The 22,465-nt window shown below is 41.7% G+C and overlaps 1 protein-coding gene across 1 annotated transcript; it reads right to left on the bottom strand.

Annotated features, from left to right (window-relative positions):
• Positions 1 to 4,401: 4,401 nt before the first annotated feature.
• KCNK18 (potassium two pore domain channel subfamily K member 18) lies at positions 4,402 to 13,955 on the bottom strand (the record flags this gene model as incomplete). The annotated part of the gene is made up of 3 exons (XM_083441045.1): positions 4,402 to 5,213; positions 12,536 to 12,679; positions 13,736 to 13,955. 3 exons carry the CDS (start codon positions 13,953 to 13,955, stop codon positions 4,402 to 4,404), a joined length of 1,176 nt encoding a protein of 391 aa, XP_083297171.1.
• Between the last annotated feature and the right edge of the window lie 8,510 nt (positions 13,956 to 22,465).

Raw genomic sequence — 22,465 nt, 5'->3', positions numbered from 1 at the left:
CTGCTTGTGCAGTGGGACTTCCTTCCCTCACAGGCCCCCTAAATCTGATCTGGGGGTATCCCCAAGCCTCTGGGGCAGATTTGGGGAGGGGCACACATGGGGGAGGGGGCAAGTCCCATTGTGCAAGCAGAAATCCTTGCACTGGCAGGGCAATAAATTAGTGCAATGTTGAGGGGGGGAGCCTTTGCTTACAGGGCATGCTGGGGATGCTATGAAGCACAGTGGCAGAGAGACCCCAGGCCACACCATCTTAATTCACTCAGAAACCTAACCTTGCATCTATACATATAAATTAGCATATGCACGTTGTGCCAATTTGTGGCATGGGCCTGTGTTGTTAATCTCTTAAATACCTAGCAGTGCTCCTGCTTCTTATACGGGAAAAACAATCAGCTCAGATCAAAATGTCAACTGTAAAAGGAGTCCAGCATAATCAAATGATACATACTGAAGAACTGCCCATTTGTATTGAAGCAGGGTTTTAAAAGTCAGAGCAGTGACCCTACCAGGAATACTTCACTGATACGAGAACCTATATACCTAGTTCTGCACTACTGAACTTTCTGACAATCAAAATGTACTTGTATATAGCATTTGTGTGACAAAGAGAATCAAACCCACTTTCGAGACCAAGCGTAAGCACCATTTGGAACATATTCATGCATTAGGATGACAATGCTTTTCTGTGATCAAGGTATACATTAAGTTTCATTGTTTTAATCTTTGTAACAGCCCTGCTATGAGATGGTGGTTATTTCACAGTGAAACTGAAAGAGGTTAGTGAGAAGGCACCAGTCTGTTCGGCCAAGTTATCATTGGCAAAATTTGGTATAAGAATTTAAAGTGCTTTTCAGACTGCAGTTTTACAGAAACACTGACAGTGCATGCCTAACTCTGCCTCTCTGAAAATATTATAGTAACTGCAGCTAGAACATTAAATCAGATTAGTTGTGCACACAATGACTGCTAACTCAAAGCAAGTGCATGCCTGGGGGGAGGAATCTTTGCTGTTTGCAGGGTGAGTTTTCATTATGGGCTTTAATAACAGGAGTACATTGTTGTGAAATAAAGTTTCTAGTGATAGCACTGTAGGAAATAGAAGAAACGCATTCAGTATGCTTAATAAGAAAAATTGCGGTATTTATGATTTTGAGAAATTTTTGGTTTGTTTTGGGTTGTTGTTGTTTTGCTCTCAGCCATGTTTCATTTCTTGAGCTCTGTATGCATGAGAATCAGTTGACCCTTCACCTCCACATTCCACAAAAGCTATTAGTAACACACACACACAATTCTGAACACCATCCATTATCAGCAGTGCATAATACATAGTTGAGCCATAAAAAGAAGAAGATCAGGATGTGTGAGGAGTGCTTAAACTCTATCCAAGTGTTCTCTGCAAAGTAACAAACAAAGATTGGACATATGCAGGAAAATTTGACATATCCCTCTCAGCCACATATATTTTCCAAGGAACACATTGTGAAAAGCTTCATGGGGGGGGGGGGGTATGAGACCTTGTTATTCATTCAGTGCCTGGCAAACCAATTCAATCTTCACTCTTGCACCAGGCCCAGGGGTGGGAGTGTTCAGTCATTTCTACCCTTCTCTCCTGGCTAAGCTAGCCTCCAGCCTTCTGCCACTGATGAAATGTCGCAGGTTTCATTCCATTGATGTTATTATCCTTGTGCCTACGAAATGTGCAGGTGTGCAGCAGTGCTTCCTACGGGATCTCCTCTAGCCTGAAATGGAGTATTTCTGTAGAGGAGGGAAGCTGCCCTAGGATGTGTTCATCCTGAGCCACTGCTGTTGTGTGATGACACTGGGCCCAGTTGATGCATCAGCTCCAGCACTTTTGCTGCCTCCCTCCACCTTCCATGTCGGCTGCTGTGTGTGTCGGGGCTGGAGATGTGGCCTGTTGCTTGATAAAGCCTTGCTGCTTGGCAGCCAGGATTAGGATTGCACCCTAAATGCCACACTGCTCAGTATTAGAAGCAAGTTGTGCCAATAAAAGGGCTTTTTAACAGAGGAAGCCGGAGAAAAATAAAGACATCCACTTGGTGACAGTGGTGAAGTAGCCAAGATGGAGTTGGTTGGAGTGGTTTAGTTGCCTTCCTTCCTTCTCTCATGGGGCAAGCTACAGCCTAGGCTGTCATAGTACTTTTCATTAGCTGTGCCTGGTTTATTATTTGTGGCTTCTCCTGCACAAGGCTAGTCTGTCCACAGTTGCCCATGCCCCGATAACCTCCCAATTGGATTCCTATAATGTGTTCCATCTGGGGCTGCCTTTGAAGGCAGCAGTTTGGAAGCTTGAGCTGCTACAGCTGCCAGGATTTTAACTGGCACAGCCTATTCAGGTCATATATCATTAAAAGAGCTCAACTGGCTGGCTGCCCACTTCTATGCCTACTCAAAGTGCTAGCATTGACTTTTAAAGCCTAAACAGCTTGGGATCCCAGTACTTGCAGGAGTGCCTTCCTGCTTGCACTCTCAGATCATTAGCTAAGGTTCTTTCCTGTTATTCTTTATTTTCTTTAGCAAATTTATACACCATTCAGTCAAAAGGAAAGTCCCACCTTAGTGCTGAATGATACAAAACATTACATGAAACAATATAAAATTTAAACATGAATACTGTACTGTCAGTCAAGTAACTAATAATACAAAACTGGTCACATTTCAGGAAAGCTTGATTAAACAAAGATCTTTGCTTCTAAGTTAATACAGATGGAACTTGCTTGATCTTCTTTGGCAGGGAGTTCCATAACATCAGTGCTGCTACTGGTAGAGGTTGATCTGTTAGGGCAAATGGGCAGCTGGCCCACCAACCTCAGATTGCCCTCAGCCATCTCTCACCTGTCCACTTTCTTGCTGCAGACCATTCAGGGGGTGGCTTTGCCTGGCAGTGCCCCCAAATTGTTTAAGGCTTTATATACATACTAACAGCAGCACCTTAAATTTGATCTGTGGGTCCAGAATTGGCCTCCACAGTCACTTACGGACACACTTTTAAGACCATATTTTGCTATGAGTGATTGCCAAAGAAAGAAGAAGAAGAGATTGGGCCCAGTAGCATATTGGCTTATTGGCAGATTTTTCAAGCCTAGGAAGATACCTGAGTTTCCAGTGACAGACACCTGTAGGAGCATCCCCCAGACTGCATGCCTGCACTTTCAAAGGTCATGCAACCCTGCCCAGAACAGACAGCTGGCCTATCTTCTGACAACAGAAACCACTTGCCCACAGAAGCTCTGTTATGCCAGGATTCACTCAGTTTCCTAGCCTTCATCCAGCCCACCACAGCATCCAGTCCAGAGCTTATACAGCCACTTCTGGTTCAGATGTGACACACACACACAAAAAGACCTGGGTGACATCAGTGAAGTGAGTGATAACTGGAGAGGGGGCTTTCTCAGCCATGGTGCCTCATTCATGGAATGGCATGCCCCAGGAAGTTCACATGGAAGTAATGTTGCCATCTGAAACTGCCTTGGTTGCCCGGGTTGATAACCATCTCTAGGAGAGACAGAGGGAATGTAACATGGTGGGTTCTTCTGGATTTCTTCTCAGTGGTTTTCAAAGCCATTTCCCTTGCTTAGATCAGGGACAGCTGAGAGAAAACCAGCTTCCACCCCAGTGTCCATCAAGGAGTTCTTGTTGTTATGGATGACCCCTTCATTGCAGATTCAATTGTCTATATTTTGATGAAATTGTTTTATTGCACATTTTAATTTTGGGTGCCTATATTTCAATGATTCTGTATTTTTTATATACCTGTAAACCATGTTGAAGTCCTTTTTTTGCATCAAGTGTTATATAGATTGATTGATTAATCACCATCATATTTTAGGTGCCAAACAACCCCCCTTTTATTATCCCAGGCTTTTAAATTTAAAACATTTTGAAATCTTACCAATTGTCTGTTTTATTTTGTTATTTCAATTGCGTGAAACGTACATGGAACCAATTTCAGTAAGATGTGGTATATTAATATTGTAAATATTTCATGGTTGTTATCAATTATTCTAGCTCACCGCTGTCATTGCCAATGGAGTGGGGGGAGCCAAATGGTTGATATGTCCACACAATTGTAAATATTCATATTTAACAGAGAGGCACCTTCTATATTTCCTAGTGTTCCAAAGAATAGTTTTATTCCATCAGTTTTAACTCCTTAAAGGGGAGGAATGCCCTCACTATCATTTGTGTTCAGCTGCTACATAATCATTCCACTAGTTTACAGCAGAATCCCACTGTCAATGAAAATAATCACCCATCGTGATTTTCCATTACTGAATCAAAGCTGGAAAAACAAAAGCATTTGCAATAGCCTGCAGCAGCTGCCCATCAACATGAATTTGGAACTGATGTTGCTGCCTCTCCTTTTAGTTAGATGGACATTTTTCATACCATTTTGGGTGGGGTATTTTTCCGTCCGATGCAGCAGATCAACTTTTTGTACAGAGAAATGAGCCTGTCTTGCCCCAGCTTGAAAGCGATGATGACAATTTCCATGCCGACCACAATATAAAATGACAAGAACAAAAAGAAGTTGGGGTGTTCCAGGGCAACGTCACCAAAACCAATTGTTGTTAAGGTGATGAAGCAGAAATAGAAAGCGCCCTCGAAATTCAAACGACTTTCCCAGCGCGGAAGGATGGCGGCAGCGCAGGAAATGTATACAAAGACAATGAGCATCATCAACCAAAATGGCACATCCAGCTTTTCTACTCTTTTCCCTATATTGTCAATATTGTCAATCATGTGGTTCATCATTGCCCCTGAATCCAGTTCAGGGCATGAACTCCATCGTTCAAACTTGCCAGGTCTCGGTGGTGCAAGAAACTGGTTCTCCCTGGCAATAAGTTGTTCAAATATTTCGACATTTCGACTTTGGCAAGGCTTTATTTTCAGTGACGAATGATGTCTTAGCACTTCTTTGATGTTTAAAGGTTCGTGAAGGACTACTTTGGTTTGCCTGAGGGCTAAGGATCCAGATTTTGAGTCTCTCTTCTTCTTCCAGCAGGATGCAAGAGAAAGTCTGGCTAATATTTTTGACTGTAGTTGTCTCCCTTTATTGTAAGATGTGGATAATATAGATGAGAGGATGTCTCCCATATCAGTGAGAACTAAGAACATTAGAGGGATGCCAAATAATGCATACAGCATACACAAGTATTTCCCAGGTCTTGTCACAGGGTAGGTATGACCATAACCTGAAACCAAACAGAATCAGAGAAGTACAATTTAAATTCCATTTGATTTGTTTTTTTCACTGGTATGTCAATTAAATCCAAGCTGATGAAATATGCAAAGAATTTCTTCCCTTTATCCAATATTGCTTCCCTGCCACCCAGAACGTGAAGTCTAAAAACAGACAGCTCTACTACATTCATGTATTTCCATTGCAGGTGACAAATACTATGCAGAATTTAGTTTTCCTACCTACAATGCAAGACGAAATGGTTTCTTTAAGGCTCCTTTTGTGCATTAAAAAAAATTTTTTTGAAAGTTGCCTCCTTTTTGTAGAGTTTATCCTTAGTTTCTTCATGCTTTTCTGCAAATAACAACATTCTTCCAGTACAGTGGTACCTCGGGTTAAGAACTTAATTTGTTCTGGAGGTCTGTTCTTAACCTGAAACTGTTCTTAACCTGAAGCACCACTTTAGCTAATGGGGCCTCCCTCTGCCGCTGTGCCGCCACCGCGTGATTTCTGTTCTCATCCTGAAGCAAAGTTCTTAACCCGAGGTACTATTTCTGGGTTTGCGGAGTCTGTAACCTGAAGCGCCTGTAACCCGAGGTACCACTGTATCTAACTTGGGTATCTTTTGCTCAACTAAAGGCTGACTATTGCTAATCCTTGGTTGATTTTTCTTTTTTTAAGTGCTGGTAGGTGATTTAGCAAGATGTTAGCATACTTCAACTTCATCTCTTTGTAATACGCCGGTTGGCTACAACACAGGGCTAGACCAAGACATTTTGCTGCCTGAGGCAAAGGGAAAGATGGCACTTCTCCCATTCCATGCACGGAAGTTGATCAAACTTGTACTTGACTCTTACATCTGGCAATGGGACAAAATTATCCACCCCATCTGAGGACAGCAAACTACCTTAGGGCTTTCAGGGCAGTCTGTATGGGTCACACAGTTCTGCCTGCTCCCTTCTCTTTAGTATCTGCTGCCTGAGGCAGCCGCCTCACTCTCCCTTAAAGATCTAGCAGCAAAGGGCAAAGCGTCAACAAATCAAATCACATAATGTCAACTTGCATTAATAACATTCCTGTATGTTATGATCAGAGTCCTTTCCTCCTAAGAACTAATAGAAAATTGGGTTGGGGGGGGTACAGTGATTCCACACTGCATACAAAGTACAATATGAAGAAAGTAGTTTATGAGGAGATCTGTCACTACATATGCTACTTAGTTCATCAAGAGATGTTAGCAAACCAAAGGTTTAACAGCATATCTTATTTGTGTCTACTCAAAAGCATCTTGCACTGAGTTCAATAGGACTTACTCCCAGAAAAGTTCTTATAGAAGTATGTCCAAATACTACATGCATTCTTGCTACTAAGCGTTCCTACAGTCTTTAGATTCCATTCTCAACTTCACAGCCAACTTGATGTGTGGCCTTGAAGCTTGGAACGCCCTTCCCTCCTTACTTTCCCACCTGGAAGCAACTAATAATGTAGACTTCAGGGATTGGCTAGAGGAGGAAGTTAATTGCTATAATTTAAATGTATGGAGTGGGGGGTTTTTTTGTTTCCTTTTTATCTCTTAATGATAGTAATCGAAAAGGCTTAAGCCCAGACTCTGGGATTTTTTGGGGGGGTGGGGTGGGGTTGTTATTTGTAAAATACTTTAACAATACAGTCCACCCAAATACTAACAAATTCTGCCTGAGGTTACAGGCAAAAGAGAGTGTCCTCCTTTCCTATCTCAAATAAACAAAAAAGAGCCTCAGCAAATAGATTGGCATTGCTTTCATGATTTTGCTGGCTTGGCTTGATTTCCTGAGTCCAGGGGTATTTGCCTTACAGGCACCTTCTAGTTCATGAGCCACAACAGTCTGGATTGCGTATATGGATTGGAACAGGAAGGGGAAGAGAACTGGTGGAGGGATAAGCCTTCTTTTGGAGCAGGGAACTATATTATTATTATTATTATTATTTATTCTTTCCAGCTTTATGATAGCATGAAATCTCCAGTGCAAGTCTACAGCTGGACAAATATCCTTTTATATGTTTGCTGCTTTAAGATAACGTTGAAAACCTGCTGTACGAAAATATTTTCAAATTTCTTGGAGGTTTTCTTTCCCTGAAACATAGATTCTTATTTTTCTGCCTCATTCACAACACCTGTATGTTTCCAGGAGTTTTAATAGTCAATGTTATCTATTCTGTTCAACATATAAGGTGGCAAATACCCAACATATGAATTTTTTATAATGATTTTATTCTAGGTTAATACAAATGGACTTTGCTGCAGCTGCTAAGAATGTCATATTCAAACTGGATTCCTTTATTTGCTCATTTATCATTTGCCCCCTAACATGATTTGAAAACTAGTATTTCACTGGAAATATTTTTTACAATCAACTTTTTGATACTTCAGTTATAGAAACATTTCTACGGCTTTTCTAACTGTGAGGCTACAGCATGGGAAAGTCAGAATGAGTAAGGTCACTCTGCATGAACTACTTGCATCACTGCAAACTCCCTTTGCATGCTTACAGAAGCAAATCTCACCAAGTTTAATGAGGCTTACTCCTTAGTACAAGGATGGCCAATCTTTCATCTGTCTTTGAGAATAAGCTATGCTGGGCTGAATGCCATCAGTTGGCATAACCAGAGCTGAAAGTGGACCTAACCCCCACACCCATTCTCGTCTTTATTCTCTCTCTTCCACGCTTCTGCCTACACAAGTGGACGGGGACAGATGGCTCTTGACAGACATCTGATTCAAATATCTTTCTGCAACCTAAAGGCCATAAGATCCAAACACACCTGTCATGCTCTACCGTAGCAAGTGGGTTGCGGGTTGCAGCCTCACTGACTGCAGTGGGCCAGCTGTTAAACTGATTCAGCCCATCTCACTTGGAATGCTGTTGCTGGATTGCAATGTATGGTGTCAAAAATAAAATGTCTTATGGTCCATTTTAATCCTCACAGTCTAGGCTAGGCTGAGATATAACTTCTGGCCCAAGGACAGAGGGCAGGTGTCTGAATGTGGAACTACCTGGCCCTCTAAATACTATACCACACTGGATCTCAGTTAGATAGTAGGAATTTGCCACATATCAGGTCCATCTAGCTAAGTAGTCTCTACTCTTCTGTCCCTTTATATTCCTTTTCTTCTAATATACACATTTTTGTACACAGTTTTACCTAATATACACATTTTTGGAAAGCAGTTTTCTTGAATATAATGTATTTATATATATATATATTTCAACAATAAGTTGATTTTCACGCACGTTTTACCCTGGAGGAGTAATTTGAAAAATTCAAAGATGTGCGAATTTCAAAGGAGGCTGTGCCAGTTGGTACTTCCTCTGATGCTCATGAAAGGTCACAGTGAACATCCCCTCTTTCCCAAACTGTTGTCTAAACAGTTTGGGAAATTTTTAAAAACAGAAATCAATGACAGACTATAATTGGCCATTAACTCCCAAATCCTTATTGCCTGGATTCATAAGTGACTATGAATCAGACATGCACTGTCTTGTAATCCCAGAATTGTTGACGATAGCAAAAATGATAATTGCAAAAAGTTGGTGTAGTTCCAAAGTGCTCACAATCAAGAAATAGGTTGCCAATGTATGGCAAGCAGCCACAAGTGAGGAGGGGGGAAGAAAATGCAGAACAGTGTCAATCACGTCTTAGCTTTTGAAAATCATCAAATGACATCAATACTAATTTTTATATTTTATTTTTGTTAAAAATTGTCATGTATTAATATTTCTGTTATGAGATACCTTTTGGATCTACCCTGTTGCTTATTTTACTATAAATTCAATTGCTAAAAATAGCAATGTGGCATTTGTCAGCCACAAACGAATTAGGTCCCTATTCATAGTTGTCAACTTACAGATTTGAAAATAAGGGACCAGCAGCCTCGGAAATAAGGGATCAGCAGCCAAAATCAGGGATTTTAGTCAACCAGCAGCCAAACGAAGCCTCAAGCGGTGGTTCCCACAGGGCAGCAACCCGGCAAAGGGGATGCAGCAAGGAAAACCACTGTCACCTCTCCGCTGGGAAGCACTGAGCAAAGGCAAGTCCCCGGGCAATGCGGCCGATTTGATCGGCACAAAGCATGCAAGCTCCACCCCCCAGTCGTTCTTAGACTCCTTATTGGGTGAGCAACGCAGCCAAGCAACACAGTTGGAGCCTCCCTCCTCCCTGGCTGGCAGGCAGGGAGGGAGAGGAGCTGCTTCCTTTGAAACCCAGGAAATTTAAGGGACATCATCAATAAGGGACAGCAGCGGGACATGGCACTGGGATAAGGGACTTTCCTGCCAAATAAGGGATGGTTGACAGCTATGTCCCTATTACTGTGAATCTTTCAGTATGCATATGTTGCTTAGATGAGTCTTTCTTGAAACAGTCATCTTAAATGACTTAGCTAGCAGAAGAAGACTAGATTCACCAAAGCCCACCTTTCCCCATGTACTACACTGGAAGGAAAATGCAAATGCTAAAAACTAACATTGCTCCTTGCTAATATATCTTTAAGAGAACTCCAAGTGAGATTTTACTTGCTCCTTGAATATCATTGGTTATCCACATAATATGTTCATTGAAGTGGTCCCTATAAGTTATTGTCTTTACCTCAATCTCAGGAAATAAATTGGGGTATACCAACTGATGACCTGAAGATTCATTCATTTATTTATTACATTTATATTCCACCTTTCCTCCAGGAAGCTCAAGGTGGCATACATGTTTCATCTTCCTTCCCATTTATCCTTACAACAACCCTGTGAAGTAGGTTAGGTGGAGAGGTAGTGACCCAGTGAGCTTCATGGCTGAGTGGGGATTTGAACTCCAGTCTGCCAGGTACTCCAAGCACTATACCATACAGGCTATCTGTGCATACAGAGGTAGAGAATCTATCTCTGGTGCATGCCTCACAAGAATATACCGTATTTTTCGCTCTATAAGACACACCAGACTACAAGACTCACCTAGTTTTTGGAGGAGGAAAACAAGAAAAAAAATACTCTGAATCTCAAAAGCCAGAACAGCAAGAGGGATCGCCGCACAGCGAAAGCAGCAATCCCTCTTGCTGTTCTGGCTTCTGGGATAGCTGTGCAGCCTGCATTCACTCCATAAGACGCACACACATTTCCCCTTACTTTTTAGGAGGGAAAAAGTGAGTCTTATAGAGCAAAAAATACAGTACATAGTGCACATAGCCTAAGCACTAAGAGAGGCATCAATGCTCTGACACTGAAACCAAATCATCATTTATACATTATGCACTATGGCGGTTTGAGACTAGTGTCCTTCTGACCTGGTTTCTTCTTCCTGGTTTGAGGTAGTGGCAATCATATTTCACTGAGAAAAAATTGGGTTTTTTTCTGGAGGGGGAGCTCCCAATTTAATTTGATTATATACCAGTATATTCTGACAGGAGATGAAATAATATTATTAGCAGCTGAATTAAATAGGAGGGGTGAATGGGGCGTTAAGAGAGGGGTAGTATCTCTGGTGGGGGACACGTGGTTCTCCTTCTGGGGTAGTTTGTCCACTTTGGTCCCCACCCTGCACTCTGCTCTCACCTGTGGCTCTTAGAAGCTGTCAGCGCATGACAGCAACCATATCCCAGGAATGACTTCAACTGGCTGGCAAAACCAGGTGAAGGTAGCCGATGGGTCTCAAACCCTTGGTGAGTTAGGGACTTCTCCTGCACGTGAAGACAGGCGTTGCCAGATTGAGTGGACAAGACTAGTAGTGGGTCCAATGGTGAAGAGGGGGGTTTCTGCACATGCTGTAGAGGGAAGTGAGGGGCAGATGGGGCTCATCAACCTGGGAAGGCAGCCCATCTAGGAGAAGGAAAACTCTGATCCTAAACCTCTGCTGCCTTGCGGGATATCTTTGGGAGAAGAAAAAGCTACGGACTAAACCCTACACAAATCCTGAGTGGAGTCCCTAAGACAGTTGGACAGCATCTTGTACACCTCCTTCCTGCAGCAATGCTGGTGCCAAACATATTGCTCGGCTTTCCTTTGAACCACAACAGAGAGGCTGAGAGGGGGATCTTGTCATCTTGGCAGCCCTGGACCTCCATACACACTGCCCTGGTTTGTGCCCCAGGGGAGTCACTTCAGTGCTGCTAGCACAGCAGTTTGACTTGCGCCTGCCCCCCAGGCACACTCCATTGTCTCTCAAGATAGATGGAGGCCAACAAAATTAATAAGGAACAGCTCCACCTCCACTCTTCTGCCCGGACGCTGAGGTCCAGCTCCAAGGGCCTTCTGGCAGTTCCCTCACTGCGAGAATTGAGGTTACAGGGAACCAGGCAGAGGGCCTTCTCGGTAGTGGCGCCCGCCCTGTGGAACACCCTCCCATTGGATGTCAAGGAAATAAACAACTATCTGACTTTTAGAAGACATCTGAAGGCAGCCCTGTTTAGGGAAGTTTTTAATGTTTGATATTTTATCACTTTATTATTATTAATACTGTATTAATATTCTGTTGGAATATAATTAAATATGAAATGAATTTGTTTTACGTGTGTTTTATCCTGTTCTCTAAATGTTGTTCATCAACAAGATTAGTAAAGATTTGATGTGATGTGATTGGGGATTAAAATATGAAGCACAAATCTTCAGAATGTATATAAATTAGAGACACATCTTTACACATAATACTAACTGACATAATAAAGTTATATGCGAATATTGCAAATATTTTTTTTTTTTAACATCAATAACTTTAAACCTTTTCCAAATGGAAATGTAAGAAGATTTCTAGATTTGGTGTACCTGGGGACCCTCATGAGCCACACATCCTGTACTCCCTTATATGGCTGCCCCAATGAATAATCCTGGGAGCTTTACCCCATCTTTCTATCTGAAGTTTCTGCAGCCAATGATGACTTACCTTACTTGTTTGTTTCAGCTATTTTTATAACACGTTGTACGTAAAAACTTTATGAGAGGGCCTTGATGTAACTTGCAGTACAATCACATGTTTTCTCGGAAGTAAATCCCACTGTATCCAATGTGACTTGCTGTCTGATAAATGAGCACAGGATTGTAGCTTTGCAGCCGTAAACCCTATGCATATATATATTTGGAAGTAATCTCTCTGAGTTCAATAAGAGTTACTCCTATGTACATGGACACCGGCATTCACCCTCAAATGACTATATTCATGGTGTGATGTAGGTAACTTTGAGATTCTGGTGGCATATGCTGTTGCTGAAGAAGCTACAGGTCCCCACTGGGGTTTATATATTTCTTGCAGACATGCTGATGAGCTCAATTATCTTAACAAGTCAAGTGCAAAATACTTTCGAAAACTCATACTTACCCACTGTTGTGAACACAGTGCAGCAGAAAAAGAGAGAGCCCAGAAAGGACCATTTCTTTTTAGGGTCGCCAAACCATTCCCATTCAATTGTTTCAATCAGCTTACGTGCTTCTTCCTTGAACTCATCAAAGGAGATCTCATTTCCTGTTCATAAGAAAGTGGGATTTAGTATTAAACAAACTGAAAATTATGGTCCTTGGATGATGGACTATAAGTAAGCGTTATGGACCATTGAGTTATTCAGCATCGGCTGGCTGGCTGGCTTTTATTGAGATTTAGCTTTTTAAAAACAAGTCCACACACGCCTCTTTTCCAGTGCATCATTCCATGGAGAGGAAAGAAATGATTGGACGGGGGGGGGGGCTCTTATGATCTGGCAGCTGTTCTCCCCTAATTCCTGGGTGGGGGTGGGGTTTCCCACTCTAGCGGGTGTTGAAATAAATGCAAACAGCACCTGCTTGGTAACACAATCATGTGCTTTTACATGTTTTCCATAGCACTGAGCGAAGGCATCGACAAAATACTGAGGAGTGATAGAAGAAAGAAAACATCATAAAATTAAACCTGAGATTGAATTTAAAGCATAATTTTAACAAAATGTTCCTGACAAATTTGGATCTTAAATATTTTTTCAATAAATTATCACCGTTGCTCCAAACCCATTCTTTCTTAAAATGATGCATCCTGGAACAATCACATTCCTCGAAAAGGACTTATTGCTTCTTAGAATGTGTAGTAAACTTGACTTTAGGATTGTAGTATTGTAGGGCACTCATGGTACAGTAATTGGTGTGAAAGAAAGCCTCGAAATGATGAACTGCTTTACTGGAACCAAGGAATCTGTTTCACACCAAAATGTCCATTCATGGGCAGTGCCCCACAATGACCAAGATTGCGGGGTGAGAAAGATCTACACAACAGTAAAGTCATAAAATGGGGAAGAAGAACTAAGGAGCTGCTGTTTTCATAAACCAGAGATAAGTATGATGTTCGGAAACTGGGAGCAGAGATTCCTCCGAGGATGAGAAATCCTTTCACATTAAAGCAAGCAAAAAACCACCCAACCACCCAACACAGTATATTGCAGAGTCACAGGTGCCCAAATATATTCAGACATTCAAAAGGACAAGAGAATTGACATCCACTCTGTGAAATAAACTTGGGTTAATACATCTCTGCCAATGCTACTTGTGCACATACCTGATGAATTCTTTGACAGATTCCAAAGCTGTCGCATGAAAGTCTGATATGCTTCTGTTTCATTGCTTTCTCTGTTGCCTTCAACATGAGAAAACATGAGAGCACCCAGCAATGCGTAGATCACTAAGGAACAAATGAAGCAGACATGAGGGAAGACTGTCCAAAACACTTGCTTGCAGGACTTTTTCTCTGTCTGGGAAGGCGATGGTTCTGTCTTCATCTTCTCAAAACTTTGTCTCGGCAAAAGCAGACTCAAGAAGGCTCCAGCGCTCCTGCAAAACCTCTTCCGCTTAAGAGGAATAGAATACACTATTTCTGTTCCATGCTTAAAGCGCTCTTGATATTATAACTGGAGTTATCCTCACAATACCCAAAGGAGCCTGGAGAGAGCTTGCAACCAATCATGTCTGAGAAATATCCGTCTGTCAGATGTTAATACTTTGTGCAGAATGGCTATTGATTTCCACCGGAGCTATAATGCATGCAGATGACAGGCTACAGTACAGCCTCTCCGACAGTTACGTGATATTTGAAAGGAGGGGATAGTTTGGGTACTGTGCAGTAGAACTTCCTGCGATCTGCCCTCTGGCAACAACTGAAACGAAATTTCCAGTAAGAGAAAGCAAACTGCAGAGTATAGATAATGGATACAGATAATGGATCGGAATATGATCAGGGGGTGTCCCCAAGGAGTGAAGATGTAGTATCTATTGTGCTTCTGCCATTGTATGGATTAATGTCTACTTCCCAGGGAATTCAAAATATCACTCTGTTTTGCTATGCCTCCCACCCTTTCATCCTGGCTTTCTGGGTGTTTGCTGCACTAAGACTGCAGTCCTAACAACAACAACAACAACCCCACTAACCTGGAAATAAGCCCCATTGAATTCAAGTAGTAGACAGAATTAGGACTGTGTTGTAGGTCAGTATCCTGTGTATATATACAGATTAGAATGCCTTAAGTGCCTTCATTATACACCTTTAGGTGCCAGGCAAAAACGTTCCTCTTTAACCTAGCCTTTGGCTGATGGCCCTTTTAAAATGTGTTCTGGAAGGGTAGATTATTGAGTAGAGATGAGTTGGGGGGCTCTGCTGTGGTGGAGCCCAACCTATACCCAAGTGGACAAGAGGATTCCTCCAGACAGTCTCCCACCAGCAGTAGGCAACATTAACCCCCCCCAATGGAGTGTTTGCAGCAAGGTACTGGACAGTTTGGATACACTCCATCCAGTGGGATGGGCTGAGCAGGAAGAGGTGGAGGAGAAGCAGGAGTCCGAGTTAGCAGGACACAGTCTTGTTGCCAGTAACCAAGTGCTGCCTCTGTGGACTGGATCAGATGCACTAGCCCAGACAGAGCATGACTTTGAATGGTCACGTAAGTGAGAGAGTCTTGCAAGTTAACTCACCCTGACTCATATTTAAAAGCTTGGTGGGAGGGGAGGGGAAATTGTTGGGACATCTGCATTGCTTCTGTTCAGTTCTGTATGTGTTACCTTGGGATCCTGATTTCTGGGCCCTATGCTTGCTGCTGAGCCTGTAACATTTTTAGCCAAAATAAAGATCCCTTTCTTATTCTCAGCTAAGAGCCACTGTTGTTGTGTTTGGGGATGAGGGTGTGACACATGGGAAGAGGCCTGAAGGACCACATTCAATTCCTAGGCCTGGCAATTCTACTCATTTCTCTCAAACCAGGCTGCCAGTCACTATTTGCTATGTGCTGTTGTATCTCTGAGAAGTATTTTCATGAAATTGCTGGGACATTGTTTAATCTGCTCCTGAAAGCATCCTGATGTTGGGATAAGAAGATGTTGACTAGCCTTCTGACTGGGCACAGACTACCTGACCCATTCCTGAGCATGATCCAGTCTACATGGATCAAGAAACTGGGTATCTGTGCGCTCCCTCCCCATGTTCAGGTCTGTACTAATAAAAGGTAAAGCCCAACACATTTTCAAAAGTCTATTTCATTTGCTAACACAGAGATGTTGTGCTATGAAAATATTCTGTGGGAATAGGGGGAGGGGGATTACTGCAGACAAGCCTAATTCAATTATTCCGTCAGATAAGTGCAAATTAGAATGCAGGCAGTTCTTCTAATTTTCTTGGATCACAGTAGTTCAAATTAGAAAGCTCTTTCTTTGGATACTGAAAGGCTTTTAGATAATCAATAACAACTCTCCCTGCATTATTTTATCAATGAGCTGTTGTTTAGGTGTTCCATTATAGTCAACTGCTGTACTTCCAAGCATTAAATGCTCAGATTTCAAGTCCATATAATTTATACATATACTATACGTCTTCCCTTCCTGCCCATCACTAAGTGATTCATTGGGGGTAGGAGTAAAAGGAAAGGGGTAATGTTAGCTACATGCCACACTGTACTCGAGGCATTCCATCGGACAAGAACAGCTGCAGGAATCCCCACCCTCAAGATCACTGAACTGAGTGGGCAGGTTGGCAAGCCTTGGAGATCAAGAGCAGAAGCAGTGGCAGATAGCATGGTAGTGTGGCACCATGGGCCTGTCCTTCTGTCAGTCATGCTGCTGCTGCTTGCCAGGACATATAAAGGGGGGGAGATATGTGGTGGTGGAGCAAATGCATTCATAATAAACACATTCCAATAGTTTGTTGGGAGGAAAATGAGAAACTGGGCAGGGCAAGGGGAATGAACTGGAGTGGGTAGAATTGTTAACAGGACCACTCTGCACATCACTGTTTTGTTGCAGGTGCAACTTGTATACAGTCTAAATGGACAATCTCTGATCGGCTATTGCTTTGATGCAACTCACTATCTCCATGTTTTGGGGTCCCTGTGGTCACAATGACCAGATATTAATGCTAAGACAAATCTGGGTACGTAAATCAAGATTGCCATGTTATTTGTTCCATTTCATCTTTTGAGCCATTATCCCAGGCTCACATCTTACAATATAAGACTACTATGGTGAAGATTATGTATTACCACCAGCGCAGATGGTACTACCTGAAACCATATGGTTAGATGTGACAGAGCCATAGCCAATAACCAAACAACCGCATTTCATTTATATGGGCATTGATTTTCATCTCTTATTTTGCCTGCTCTTGCCTGCTGCTCTCTTGAAATATTAATAGGTGGGTTATAGTATCTTCCATTAGGCATTGCTGGGCCAGGATAGTAGCTTTTCAAGGCATTCCAAATAATCAAAAGCCAACACATGCACATTAACGTTACACTAAAATCAATGGTCTTGAGCTCACATAACCCAACGCTGGTTTATGACCATGAAATTATATTTCTTTTTTACCTCTTTGGTGGCCTCTCTTCAATTATATTAGTTTTTTAAATAGTACAGATATAAATAGGACTTGACCCAGAAGTATGATCTTTTTTATATATCTCACAGTACCTTTAAATTACAATTCATGCTTTCCCGAACAGTTGTTATATGTGATGAATTATGCTTTACATCCTGAATATAAATTAACTAGACTTCTCATAGAGCTGGAAAAATAATGAACAGGGTGGAAACAGCCAAAGGTGTCTTTCAGTTACCTTTAATAAATATTCATCTAAATAGATCTCTGAACCAAGTCATCTGTAAATGCTTAAATGGAGGAGCTGAATGTTGTTAAACTAACAATAGATGTGCATTTTATGGAGTAAAGTAGCTCACTGTGTTTGTGTTATTATAAAGGAAAACCTTTTACATTTAGATATAATATAATTCTGTTGGGAGCTGCCCAAAGTGGCTGGGGAAACCCAGCCAGATGGGCGGGGTATGAATAAATTATTATTATTATTATTATTATTTGGTGACCTCATCAAGATAAGCTACAATCCTAAGCCTGGCTGACTGTAATATTGTTGTTATCAGTGTGGTTTTATGCTCTTAAATACTATACTTGCTTACTTTGGAATGTGTTCCACAGGGATATACGTGTGTTTAGGACTGAAATAAACTATTCTCAAGATCTAGGCAGCACCAGAAAATAAATGGAAAATATTTTTTATGTGTCTGTGCTGGTTGCATTTGAACAATTTAGATTCTTTTCTTTTCTTAAAAAACCCTTATTCTATTGATACAGTGATTTTTATACGAAAATTATTCAACAATAAACAATGAGTTATATTGAAGAGTTGACTGGGTTAAGAATCTGTTTTTGATTGCTCTAAGCACATCACAACGAAGGCAGAAGGAATCTCACACACAACTCGTAATAGCATGAATCGGCTTTTTCTATCTCTTTTGGATAAATTAGTAGATAAATTACACTTGCTCCACAGCATGGAACCAAAAAATCTGTGTCTTTTGGTCCTGCGTCTGGCACAGCCCAAACGGGACATCTGGTGTTGGGATCAGAAGCCAGGGTAGTTTCTGTAAATCTGGGATGTCTTGCTTGAAATGGGACAGTTGTGCGGTATGGGGTAGAGTTAATGTTAGCCACTGAGATACTGGCTTAATCAGGGGAATCTTTCTTTCAAGAGGAATGGGGCATCCGTTTACTGCTTTCTTCTTCTTCCGATTTAAACTGGCGGAAGAGGATCTTTAAATTCCCCGTGGCACCTTTGTTTAATTTAATGCTTCTACAAATATTGCTCTTAGATAAATTATTGATGGGCCTTATTGAGGAATGCCATTTAGAGTATCAAGGGCATATCCCACTATGCCAAGTTTTGTAGTAGCATTTAAAAGAGCCAAATGGGAATGGTGGTTTTGTGCCACTATTATACTTAACAGGGAGATGCCATTACTTCATCCCCAAATTGCACCACAATCCTATCTTCATACTCAGGTCACATTTCTACTCAACTCACCTGGCAAGCATTGGTGGTGCTTAGAGAACAAGTTTGTGCTTGTGGATTTCAATAACAGCAGGAACACTCCCAACTCTTGATGCGTGATTCATTCCCAATGCAGAAGGTTAACAATCTTAAGAGAGAAATACGCTTGCTTTTGACATAAAGGCTTAAAACTAATGACCTTTAAGACCAACCCATATTATTATTATTTATTAAATTTGCAAACTGCCTTATACCCGTAGATCTCAGGGCTGTTTATAACACAAAATTACAATATAAAAAACACAAATAAAAACAAAAACAGAGACAACCCAATAATCCCCCCCTTCCACAAAACATTTAAAAGGGCATCGGATGTCAATTAGCCAAAGGCCTGATTAAAGAGCAATGTTTCGCCTGGTGCCTAAAGGTGTAAAATGAAGGCACCAGCCAAACCTCCTGGGGGAGAGCATTCCACAAATGGATAGCCAGAAAGGGTCCGTTCTCGCATTGCCAAACTTGGTATCTCCCATGGAGGAAGCACACAAAGAAGGGCCTCAGAGGATGATCTCAGCTTCCAGGTAAGTTCATATGGAAAGAGGCGGTCCTTGAAGTATTGTGTGATCATGACCTATATGTCCGCTGACACCATACCGAGGGACAGGGAATGTGATATCTACAATGGCCGCCTAAGAGATAGTGACTTGCCCAAGAGTTTCTAGTTCAAAGTTTCCCACCAACCCAAGTTTCCCCTGCCCTTGTCGCCACCTACCCTGACCCATCTTAGTCTTGATGAGCAGTAGTGCCATCACAACCAAGAGGGTAGTACGGTGACAATACCCCAGCTCATGTGCCACAACTCCACGGGGAAGAAGAATCCCCAAGCAGGACCTTCTGAAACATACCCTGACAAGAGCCACCATACACTATGCCTCTGAGACCTGTTTCTATGTATCCTGATACACAGCAGATGGTAATGGAAGCTGCGGAGGGGTCTATCAGAACCAGCAGCCTGGGGACATCATTTGTGAAGATAATGTAGCAGGACAACTGGAGCCAACTCTGCCCCAATGCCCAAGCTAGAAACCAGATTTTCCAGGCCTCAGAAAATTGGCCTCACTCATTAAACCCTGGACAATGTCCAGCCCGACCATTAGGCAGATTGAGGTAGCCTCCAAAGGAAGCTGATTTGCACGGCTAATGAGAGTGAAGCAATCACTTCAGGAAGTTGGTAGAAGGGCAATAAATTGTTGGTCATCTAATTTGTTTGCATTGGAGGTTTAAATTTATTATTATTATTATTATTATTATTATTATTATTATTATTATTATTATTATTTCAGAGTGGGGGTTAAGAGACATTTGTGGGATTTTCTGCCCGATGGACGTCAACATTACTTGACTAACCTTGAGTACTATGCACGCGGATTTAACATCCCTCTCAAGGCAAAATGAAAAGAATCACATTGTCAATATATAAAGCCCTGAACAACTCAGGACCAGGTTACCTGAAAGTCCCCCTGGCCCTGCATAGAACTGTAAGATCACTTCAATCATATGGGGTAATTCTTCTCGGCTCACTGCAGAGGGCATTTTCTTCTGCTGCCCCTGTACTGTGGAGTGCCCTTCCCTCTGCCGTATGTGAAGCAACTACCATCAGTTGCTTTAGACAGCTTCGTACAGTAAATGCTTACACTTTGTAAATGTTGTACAAAAGTGTGCAACAGTTGTACCCCAGAAGGAAAATAGGTTTTGTTTACGGTTACTCCAAAGTATTTCTTTGCTGCATTAGACAAAGATGATATCCTTCTATATCATCAAATGTTTATATGAGCAAAAGTGATTAGCTCAGCAGGCCCATTCCATTAGAGAGCCATTTCATCTACCTGTCTGCTTCACGGTTATTTTGTATTTAATCATTTGGGACTGAGAGTTCTTCTGAAGCATACCACAAATAGTAGGAAGCCAATGGACCATTTAAAGTTAAGTAACAACAATAAATTGCCTGGCACTGGTCAGTCTGTGGTGGATTGTGGCCAGATTCTGACCTCATTTACACTGAAGCTACCCAGTGTTTGGTGGTGTAACAGAAACAACGGGAAATTAGCAGGACTATTGATGAGCTATTACCAGAGTATTTTTCAAGGTTGTTTTTTCACTTTGGCTTATTGATTATTCCCTCTAGCTTGTTATGCATAGAATCGATGGTGATCAAAGAATAATACATGGATTTTGACCTGTGCTGGATTATCCATTATTCTAAGCATTCTTCAGTATAGGACACCAAGTTATATAATGTGTAAATGCATCGTTTTTGCTGCCTCCATGGGATCCTTTTATAATTTTTTGCTGTTAAGATTCATAATGCCCATCCCACTTCATAAATCAAAGCACAGCAGCCATGTGCCCACCTGGAAGTCAACTTACCTGTCAGGAATGCTCCGCAATTCCTACATGCATCGTTCAGCTATTTATAGCCTTTTTTTGACTTAAGTAAAAAGAGCCACAAGAGGGCACTCAAGGAACACATGATTTGTTAAACCAGGCTTTTAGGGAAAGATGGGGAAAGCCTCATTGAAGATGTTTCACTTCAACAGTTCAAAGGTGTTCCAAAATGTCAGGCAAGTATCTGTAGGAAAGTCCTTGGCTACAATCAATAATTGGGCAAGCTTGACTCATACCATTATTATTATGAAGCTGGACTAGTTCATGAGCCAAACCACCCCTGATCCATCTTAGTATTGACTCTGGCAGATATGTTTGCAAATTTAGATTATTCAGATAGCCCGCACTGCATTTTTCTTACCTTTGCTTTGCTTTAAATTAGATCAGGTAATAAGGTATCAAGCCAAACACTTTCAGATATCAAAATACCAGAGAGATACATATTAGACCACAGGAAATCTGAAAGTGCACCTTTTGCTCTCCATTTAGACGACTATGATACACCCTCTCCAAAATGATTTGGCAGGTGCAGAATGCAGACGCCATTGTGATTGTTGCTTCTAGTTATAGGAAATATACAACTGCATGAGCATCACTGGCTGCCAGTTTGTTTCTGGGACCAATTAAACGTGCTGGTACCCTTTGGAGCCGTTCATGGCTTGAGTTCAGGACATTTGCAGGAATACCCTCTGCTGTATACAGTGGTACCTCAGGTTAAGTACTTAATTCGTTCCAGAGGTCCGTTCTTAACCTGAAACTGTTCTTAACCTGAAGCACCACTTTAGCTAATGGGGCCTCCTGCTGCTGCCACGCCGCCGGAGCCCGATTTCTGTTCTTATCCTGAAGCAAAGTTCTTCACCTGAAGCACTATTACTGGGTTAGCAGAGTCTGTAACCTGAAGCGTATGTAACCTGAAGTGTATGTAACCCGAGGTACCACTGTATAAGCTACCACAGCTTGGTGCCCTCCTTTTATTTTGGACTCCAACTCCCATCGGCCCTAAGGCCAATGGTCAGGGGTGATGGGATTTGTAGTCCATCAGCATCTGTTGTGCATCACAGATCCCTGGGGCAAGCTCTGTGGGAGACTGTTTTGCTTAAAGACACAATATAAGGAATATAAGGAATATAAGGAAACCATCTCCCACAATAAAGCAACCAGATTGTGTTTAACAGACAGACTATGGAATATGTCAATTAGACTTGTAATTGCTGCTTTTTCCTGAAGTTGAAACTTATTTGTTTTTATGGCTTATTGGATGGCTTTCTTAATTGGATTATGGCTCTTTGATATTGCAGTTCCCTGCATTGGGAACACTTTGCTTTTACTGAAAGGCAAGCTAAAAAGTTTCTAAATAGACAAATAGTGCATGCTTGACTGAAAATTACTATCAACAAGTCAATATTTTCTTTTACAATATACTCAAATGGCCGCTAACCATCTTCTTCAAGTTTGGCCCTGCAAGTTAGAAGAGTGGCCCTGTTAATTGTGTCATTACCAGTTTAACCAGAGATGACACATTA

This window comes from Podarcis tiliguerta, assembly GCF_965153285.1.
Source record: "Podarcis tiliguerta genome assembly, chromosome: 5".
Taxonomy (NCBI): domain Eukaryota; kingdom Metazoa; phylum Chordata; class Lepidosauria; order Squamata; family Lacertidae; genus Podarcis; species Podarcis tiliguerta.
The sequence above is the reverse complement of the archived record's forward strand: the minus strand, read 5'-3'. Positions and strand labels throughout refer to the sequence as shown.